The 9,713-nt window shown below is 40.2% G+C and overlaps 1 protein-coding gene across 3 annotated transcripts in view; it reads left to right on the top strand.

Moving 5' to 3' along the window:
• The first annotated feature begins 254 nt into the window (after positions 1–254).
• plcg1 (phospholipase C, gamma 1) overlaps positions 255–9,713 on the top strand; it is a 32,709-nt gene continuing 23,250 nt past the window's right edge. For 2 of the 3 annotated variants that reach the window (XM_088990975.1, XM_088990958.1), the window contains exons 1-10: positions 255–502; positions 1,414–1,704; positions 7,540–7,692; positions 7,784–7,877; positions 7,976–8,023; positions 8,503–8,587; positions 8,706–8,789; positions 9,165–9,187; positions 9,276–9,345; positions 9,427–9,528. In XM_088990975.1, the coding sequence (XP_088847101.1) occupies positions 1,488–1,704; positions 7,540–7,692; positions 7,784–7,877; positions 7,976–8,023; positions 8,503–8,587; positions 8,706–8,789; positions 9,165–9,187; positions 9,276–9,345; positions 9,427–9,528 (876 nt within the window). In that variant the 5' untranslated portion in view covers positions 255–502; positions 1,414–1,487. Of the gene's footprint in view, positions 503–1,393; positions 1,705–7,539; positions 7,693–7,783; positions 7,878–7,975; positions 8,024–8,502; positions 8,588–8,705; positions 8,790–9,164; positions 9,188–9,275; positions 9,346–9,426; positions 9,529–9,713 lie in introns of all 3 variants that reach the window. The other variant, XM_088990967.1, reaches the window with a different exon arrangement.

Raw genomic sequence — 9,713 nt, 5'->3', positions numbered from 1 at the left:
TAAAAAAGAAATTCCACCTACAATAACCGTTGTAGGGCATTGTGTATAAATTGAACAACTCATATCAACTCTGAGTTGACAACTAATATCATTTTAGAGTTGATAGTGCCCTTTTTTTTAAACAAGTGCATTTGTCGTTCTTGATCAATTGAAAATGACTCATCGACTGGCATCACTTTTACTGCGAAAGGTTTCACCGGAAAAGCTTAGTTGTATTTGCATTTTGACGATACTGGTGCTCACAATGGGGAGAATCTGTCGGGCTGCCAATTGGTGACTTGAGCAAAGAGCACACTTGCGTTCTGTTCTCGCTGTCTGTTGGTCCCTCTCTATGGACAGCGAGAAAGGAGACGACGAAACGGGGCGTTTTGTGGACCGGAGCTGCTGAGCCACCCCGGAGGCTTTGCGGTGCTCAAATCCAGGAAAAGCGCACGAAAAGCAAGAAACGGGTGAGAGGGACGGACATCCGTTAGAGATGTGCGATCAGGCCGAGATTGCGGTGGTAAGTCCAGGGCAACGCAGCAACAGCATCTACCGCATCGCGCCCCATACCCACCCCAATTTTTGTTCAACGAAGATATGAAATGAGACACGCCAAGACACGAACGAGTAGCTATTCCTACCTCAGCCAATTTCAGGGTCTTAAACGAAGCATGATAGCATTTCTGTCCCTGTGGCCCAGCAAGACGCTAGCTCACTCTCCGGCCGCGATTCCATGCGGAGGAAATGTCCAGACGACGTCGCTTGTTTCCTCTTCTCGGCTACTCTCCCCTTTAACCACAGCCAAATGTCTCTACCAAATGTTTTGTCTCGCTTTAACGTGTGCGCGGCGCAAATCTCAATAATGTGTTTGAACCGTCATAAGACTTTAAAGTAGAACGTGTACGGTCAAATTTTGACCGGAAAGTTACTATATACGTTGGGTTAGCTTCAAAACTCGGTCTCTTCACTGCCAGATGTTCTTTTCTTTGACATCTTACGTGTATTTGTCCCAACGTCACTTGACACCGACCTGTTTTTTATACATTTAAAGCTGTTCGGTCACAAAAGGCTAAAACAGGCTGTTGCTTTTTACTTGCGCCTATCGTGTCGCGGTACAATGGCTCCTTGTGTTTGTTTTTGCTTGAAAGATGAGCTCTGTGACAAAATGTCGCCTGCGACACCTAAAACCATGTTATTATTTTTATTACAAGCTTTGCTATGCAACAAACTACTTTTTAATTAGACAATGAACACTGATCACATGTTGCACGATAAGACATGTACGTCTCTGTGTGTCCAATTTTGAATACTATTCAGCCGGCTATAGCTTAACGGACCTTCCTCCGACCTGTGTCAACTATGGTTGAAAGCAAGCAAAAGTCTGACACATTTGAAATTTGTTGTTTCACAGGCCTATCCCTTCTGTTGTAGGTATCTCAGTCTACTAGGCCTGCGCTGAGCATATTGTTCTGAAAGGAAACAGATAACAAACAGGGGAAGTGAACATGGCTGGGACCTCAGGCTTCTTTTCCAATGGGCCCATTACGTGGTTGGACAACGATGCAGAGATGAACAACCTCTACAGAGACCTGGAACTGGGCACAGTGCTGACGCTTTTTTATTCCAAAAAGTCTCAGAGGCCTGAGAGGAGAACTTTCCAGGTCAAGCTGGAGACGAGAACCATTATCTGGACCCGGGGTACAGACAAAATAGAGGGAGAAAGTGAGTAGCTGTTTTTACACTTGCATTTTGTCACACTAAATTTCTGGCTTTGATTCAAGTCTGGCATGAACCAATACTGAAAATTTGGATTAAAAAATGTGATGGTTGGCTCATGAACGAAAGCCGCAAACAAGGTGGCTTTGACTGCATGCCAGAGGGTTTGGATGCCAAAATAGGATGATGACCAAGACATGCCTTTTCCTTTTTAACTGTATTTCAGTACTTCATGCTATAAACTTAATTGACATTGGATAAACGAACATACTGCCAAGTTCAAACGGCTTTTCGCCGCATTTTTCAACAATACGGTCGAGTTAGCGGGAGCTCTGGATTGTTGTCTGGCAGTGGGTTTTTGTCTGGCAGGCAGCATTGGCGGCTAAGAGTCATCAGCCACAAAAGCGGGCCTGCCGAGACGGGCTATGGCTCATGGCCGACACCTAAAATCCTCAGTTGACGAGCACCTGTACTTCCATCACTAGATCCATCGCACAAACAGTTGAACGGAAGCTACAAAAAACAAGCAATCTTTAATTTTATTCATCACAGAAACTTAACCGAAGTACACATTTTCTTGAGGCTAACCTTAGGACAAAGGGAAATTCTATCGGCAGATTATTATGTACAATAATGGAGTGGCCCCATCAAATGAGAACTTTACTGCACGCTTACGACTCTAGTAACCATGGTTCAGGAAATGGATGGATAGCAAATGCTCTGTCACCGTAGCTACGGTAAGGGATGTAATTAATTTTTAAGTTATTAATTTGGCCAGAATCTTTTCTTATTCAGTTTTTATTGATTCATATAATAAACTTTATAGTACTTACTTCAATGCAAATGTTGCAGATCCTTGAGAGCTGAAAGATCATTACACTTCAATTACTTTTGCTCTAACATCATCATCATGTCAGAGGCATTTAAGAAAATACCAACGACAAACTAATTATACTATCATCTCACACGTAAATACGGATAAATACATCATCTGGAATTCATTTATTAATTGTTATTGTGACAAGCCTACGAATAATTAATGTCCATCGAGTCGCAGTACATGAACTGAAATTAAATTAACTGAAATTAAATCTTTTCCACCAGGATGAGTAAGTTTGCTGAGGGAAATCCTATATACACTCTAGCTGTGCATGTGGGTGTGTGTGTGTGTATGCGTCTTGATTGATAGATCAAGATATCTGGATATGAACCCAGATAGAGAGAGGCAGATAGATATGGTTGATTGTGCTGGTGGGTGTGATTCAAACCAGCTTGTGGTAGAGAATCCTGCCAGAATTATCTTGTTCACCTTCATTCCTACATTGTTCTATTATTGTTATGAGACACTGCAATTGGTGAACAAATTGGAACTCCCTTGCCAAACATTTAACTTCATAGCTGTCATGGAATGTTTTCTTCTCCGAAGATTTGTTGTGTCTAATTTACTGTCTTCAGTTTTTTTGACGTCGGACGTGTTCAATATCGCATGTTCCATTTAATATTTGTCAGAATACTTTATGCAGTCTGTGTGCTATGTATGGTGATGTTCATTACATTTGTTTGGCTTTCAGAATATTTGTGATAAGAATTGGTGTATTGAGTTTGTGAAGATCTTTGACTTGCCTTCCTGTCTGTCGGTCTTTCTATCTACGTTGTCTGACTGTCTACGCTGACACACATATGAATGATGTCTGAAGCATTATAATTTTTGTCTGAGCACACGTATGTGTGTGTGTGTGTGTGTGTGTGTGTGTGTGTGTGTGTGTGTGTGTGTGTGTGTGTGTGTGTGTGTGTGTGTGTGTGTGTGTGTGTTACTCTATATACAGTAAAGTCTCGTTATATCGATATCGGATATATCGATAGTCCCGGTTATATCGATACTATTTCTATGCACGCACGGAGAAAATTACATGCAAACAGGGTCGGATATATCGATAGTCCCGGTTATATCGATATTTTTTCGGACTCCCTTGAATATCGATATAACGAGACTTTACTGTATGTAGACAATATTGATAGAATACCGCACTTGCTTTAATGGTATGGCTTCAGTCTTTATGACAGTTCTTGACCAGGTCTGGTTTTTACGACTACTTTTGGTCTAGCAGAGCACAGTCAGCCGCAAAAAAAGTAAAGAAAAAACCAACAATAGAAAAAGAAAATGTTATGATAGTATCCCATTCCTTACAAGCAAATATCCTATACGCACCAGTTCAGGACTCTAATTTAATTCTCCTTGGGAGGTGAAATGGATTGGATTGGATGTACGTTTTTCGTCTCGCAGTGGAGAAATTTACATTGCACAGCAGCAAAGTTATAAAAGGAAGAGGAAAGAAAAAACAAAATACAGGAGCTGCTGGAAAGGCAGCCACTCTCGGGGCGCCATCTTTGAAAACTGTGTCTTCAACATTTTTATTCACTTAAACTGTTCTTCAGTCTGATCCCTTACTTAGTCTCTTTTGTTCGATGGATGACCCTTCCGTGCGCATATAGCAGGGGTGTCAAAGTCATTTTTTGCCACATTGTAGTTATGGTTTACTCTCGAGGGCCGTTATGAATTTGGGGAACCCATTAGAATGTTTAAATCCCTTCAAATATTACATATAGAGCACACAGCAAATTAATGAATAACTCGTTTTCAAATCTGAAGTCAAGAATAATGACTTTTGTTGTGGTTGACATCCAAAAATATGAAATTTTGGCTCAGATTTTAGGAATCATCATGGAATTTAACAAGTTTGATTTGCTTTCGCGGCCCGAAAAAAATGCTGTGGCAGGCCGGATTTGGCCCGCGGGCCTTGACTTTGACACCTGTGGCATATAGCCTCTGAGAATTTAGCTCTTAAGATCATTGGGACAAACAAACCCTTGCACCATGATAAAGGGATGACTGAAAAATAAGATTTGGGACTCATGCGCATGCCAAATGTAACTTTGGTCAGAGGATGCGACTATGTCACAAATGTAAATATTGAGAGAATTGCCCGCTGAGCTCGCTATTACCATTGTGTTGTACTGTGTATTGACGTGCAGTGAAGATGTACAATTTATCCTTGAACACATCATACCTGTGATGTCATCAGGAAACAGTTCCGAAATGGAGGCACGTGAAACACGGGGGTGAATAATTCAGTATCTGGTGTATGCAAATATCTTTTGTTTCCAGTATGTGAAAGAAATACTTTCCAACATAACAGTAATGCTTCACTGAAGCGCTAGGTTGGATCAGAGAAAGTGCAAGTTCACGCTGAAACAACCAGTGTGGCATTTGTAGAGGTTGTATGTATGAATTTTATGTTGTCTATCAATGATGCCTTTTTGTTATACGCAATTCATTATTAAGCTGTTATTGGAAGGCTTTGATCAAAACGCGTTTTACGTCGACTGCCTGAATAATCTCGATGGCAATTCCGACAACCAGAAATCTCAGAATGTCTTTGAATTCTTTTTGACTGAATTAAGACAAAGTTATATTGATTCTGATACAGTACTTAGTTTAAAAAACTGGTCTTGTGAATGTACAGTAGTACTGATGTAGCACTGCCATCGTTATCAAATACTGAGGCTGTACATGTAAAACGATCGCAAAAACAATCAATTATAACAGGGAGTCGACATAATAATAATAATCACAACCAAGCTGTGCAGCAGCTTGCTAATAATCTTGATTATTTGAATTAGATCTGTTTCAATTTTTCACAGCTCTCCAAGACTGCAGTTTAACAACCTCCGATTTGGAGATTTCATGACAAATTAACACATTTTAAATTGAACTTTTAACATTTTCAAGGAGCCAATTAAAGGGTAAAGAAAAGCTGGATTTAAAACAACACGAATTTGCTGGTCCAATTTAAAATCACGGACTAACATTATAAAATCAAGTTTTGAGATTGTTTGCTACAGATAAGAGCCCAAAGTCAAGAGGGTGAGAACATCTCTCAATCGTGACAAAAATGCTTTTATTATACAGTAAAGTCTCGTTATATCGATATCGGATATATCGATAGTCCCGGTTATATCGATACTATTTCTATGCACGCACGGAGAAAATTACATGCAAACAGGGTCGGATATATCGATAGTCCCGGTTATATCGATATTTTTTCGGACTCCCTTGAATATCGATATAACGAGACTTTACTGTACTAACATGTTTAGAACCACAAAACAGTTCTTTACAACTTCACTTTAGTTTGTCTCAAATACAGTAAAGTGTCGTTATATCGATATTCAAGGGAGTCCGAAAAAATATCGATATAACCGGGACTATCGTATTTGTTTGCATGTAATTTTCTCCGTGCGTGCATAGAAATAGTATCGATATAACCGGGACTATCGATATATCCGATATCGATATAACGAGACTTTACTGTATTTCTAAGCGTAAAAACACATTTAACTTGAGCGTCATCTTTAAATACATGAATATGCACTTGAGCCCTTTTTCTGATTGTAACTTAAAATGAAACTGGATTCTCACGATGGCATGTACTGTCGAAAATTGTTGGATGGGTGGTTGTAAAGAAATGTTCATATACATTTAGTTTAGGGACTTAAGTAGTGCTTGCGGGAGGCACAACGGAAGAGATGAAGGAAATGTGCTGCAGGGTACATCCTCTCATCTCCTTTAATGAGGTTTACACCGCTGGCTACCTCCTCGTTTCCGGCATCTGCTCAAGTCGGTCCCACAAAGTTTGACACAAAGGACTGATACAAGTCAACCTGTCGCGGTTGTCACGTAAGTCTGTCAGCACGAATTGGTGAACTCAGTTTAGCACAGGGAATAAAGGAGTTGGTTGTTGCAGTTGTAAATGAATGTTCTGTAACTTGCTTAAGACAAATCAATGGTCATGACAATCATTGAATATAGAACAACAAAAATAGAAGAGGCTATACATGTCAAGACTATGCTATTTACTATTTATTTTGCTGTTTAACTTTGATGAAATCCGTTGTCTGTTTTGTTTTTTGTTTTACTTTTGGGAGTGGATGTTAGAAAAGAGCATGCACGCCTTAAAACAACCAGATGTGGCGTGTAGGCGACAAAAGCACAGGAAGTGTGGTGGAGAAGCAGGAAGAGTGGTAGGAGCTGAAAGAAAACATGAAAGTGTGTGGAAGGGAGCAAATCCCTTCACTGCCAAGGCATTTGATACTCCTCAGCTCACACGTAAAGTTTTTTTTGTGGACTGACAAACGATAGAATTTAGGATAGAATTTAGATCATATTTCAACTTCTTAAGAGGGGTCAGCACCTTAGTAAATTACATGTCCGTTTTATATTGCAACATTGGGTGCTAGAATTGAATCACAAACCCCCCCATGAGCATTTAATTGTGGTTAATAAGTAAGTCAATAATTATGATGATATAACCTTTATTTGCCTCACATTGAAGAAATTCCTATTTCACAGCAGCAATTTTACAATAATAATAATAAAAGAATACATAGAAAAACTAAATCTAGGGCTGCTACTAAGGCAGCCATTCTTGCAGCGCCATCTTGAAGACAAAACAACAAAAAATTAACTTCTGCCTCGGAACATTCAATGCTAATATAGTGTTGACTGATGTTTTTTTTTAGTATTATTTGCTTATTTTTATGTATACATATCATATATATACATCAATTGTTTTTGTTGTTGTGATATTCAGGCTTAACTCTACAACAGTCCACAGATATCTTTCCCTCTTTTCATTAATTTATTTTGATTGTGTTTTTTTTCCAGATAGATAATGTTTTTCCAAAGGATTGTTTGCCCTTGTTTTGTCGACTCATCTGTGTTAGGATATCTTCTGAGCACCAACATGTCCGTCTCGTGTCATCTGTGTGCAATATCAATAGTTGACATCCGAGAAATCAAAGAGATCCGACCCGGGCAGAAGTCTCGGGACTTTGAGCGTTATATGGAGGACTCGACAGCCAGGCTGGATCAGGCCCACTGCTTCGTAATTCTGTATGGGACAGAGTTTCGCCTTAAATCACTCAGCCTCGCAGGTATGCATCTTATGATATTTTACTTTTGACTTCAAAAGATTATATATATGTATATATATACAAATTGCTCGTGTACTTAATTACTTAATAGCAACATCGGATGAGGAGATGACCGTGTGGGTGAAGGGGTTGAACTGGCTTGTGGCAGACACAATGAAGTCCCCAACGCCACTTCAAATAGAGAGGTAAGGAAGCAGACGGTGGACATTTACCATGTCTTGGATTTCACTGTCAAGCTTTGATTCTTTTTTTTTTTTGTTTTTTTGTAATTGTTTCAAATTAGGTGGTTACGGAAACAGTTCTATGCCGTTGACCGTAACAGAGAGGATCGGTAAGTTGTTTAAATTAAGTTTCGTGCTCAGCATTCACACACTTGCACCTATGGATTTGCAGAATTGGGGGGGAAAAAGTTGGGACACGAACAAACTCAAATCCTAACAGACATATAGACACACGGCATTTCCATGGGTGCAAGTTATATGCTAATTTTCGCTTTTCACGGGTTGGGCTGAAAACCTTTTATGAAAACAGTGGATGAAGTTCATGAGCGATAGCAGTCTTGAGTGTTGGTAGGAGGCATTGAAGGAATTAAGCTCTCAGCCACATACCGGCTACTTTTCCTGTTGCAGGAAACAGTCTATGCAGGAATTGAGAACATGCACTGAGATGTTAGTCTGTCCTAGACAACAGAGCAAGTCACTTTGAGGGTGGAGGGGGTTTCTTATTCCTTGGCCAAACATTGCTGAAAATTGGATGTGCATCTACGTGCATCTTCACATTTATTTTAATCAAGTATGTGCGCTTTTCTAGGATATCCTGTAAGGATCTGAAGAACATGCTGAGCCAGGTTAACTACAGGGTACCCAACATGAGGTTCCTCCGAGAGAAACTTCCGGTAACCTCACTCTATTTAACAATGTGACTTGCTCTCCTGATGCTGATGGCTTTAGTATTGGGCTTGACACATTCAGTGAAGGATGACCGCTCTTCTTTCTCATTTTTTTTCCCCCAAGGACTCTGAGTGGAGGAATGGAGAAGTGTCCTTTAGCCAGTTTTCGCAACTTTATCGCAACCTCATGTTTGATGCCCAGAAGAACGTAAGTTTATACGATGCATATTATAACGTATCCACTGTTCACAGACAATTCTGTCTGAGTTTGCGCATCCCCTCAACAATCAACCCCCACAGTCTGATACCATTTCACAGGCATTCTTCCTCCCCCATTTGTTTGTTCTCAAATGGCACCAAAAATCAATACAATCCAGTTAAAAACTCCCAAGCCCTTCTGGGGAAGGCCATTAGGACACATATGAACACATGCCTAAAGATGAAGGGGAAACAGGCTGGGGTACATTTCAAATAAATGGATGACCTCAGTGCCTGCCATGACTAACCATCCTCACACAACACACGTTTGTACTCATCTCACTCCAATTAAATCACATTGTTCTCTCTTTCTGACTTCTTTCAGCTTGATTTCCCGTTTTTGCAGAGGTAGGCCAAAGCTAAACCAAATAAATAAAGTAGGCCCGCTCAACCGCATCCCATATGTTGGCTAACTGAGGCATTGCTCCTTTGTCAGGTTCATTGACAGACCAGAACAGAGGATCTCCCTTGAGGACTTTAAGAGCTTCCTTCTGGATTCTCAAATGGTAATATCTGTGGTTTATTGCAGATTGGCTTCCCCTAATGCGCGAATGTCAATATTTTTAATGCACTTCATGTAAATGCAGGATATGTGGGCCACAGATGGCAGCAAGGTTCAGGAATTTATGTTTGGCTACCTGAAAGACCCTCTTCGAGAAGTGGAACAGCCTTATTTCCTCCAAGATGAGGTACACATGTTTTACAGTCTCATATTATTGCAGGGGGCTTTTTGCTCCCTGCTCATAAAATGTGAAATTGTAGTCATCTGAGTTTGTATAGTTTTCCACTGCTCCAAACTCCCAGACTTGTTTGTTTAGATTAGATGCCCAGAAGAACGTAAGGTGCTCAGTATTTGGCACAAGAAAGCTCAATG

Source organism: Hippocampus bargibanti, linkage group LG01 (assembly GCF_051943395.1).
Source record: "Hippocampus bargibanti isolate YZ-2025 linkage group LG01, ASM5194339v1, whole genome shotgun sequence".
NCBI classification, from domain to species: domain Eukaryota; kingdom Metazoa; phylum Chordata; class Actinopteri; order Syngnathiformes; family Syngnathidae; genus Hippocampus; species Hippocampus bargibanti.
Note: the sequence above shows the minus strand (reverse complement) of the source record. Positions and strands in the feature narration are given on the sequence as shown.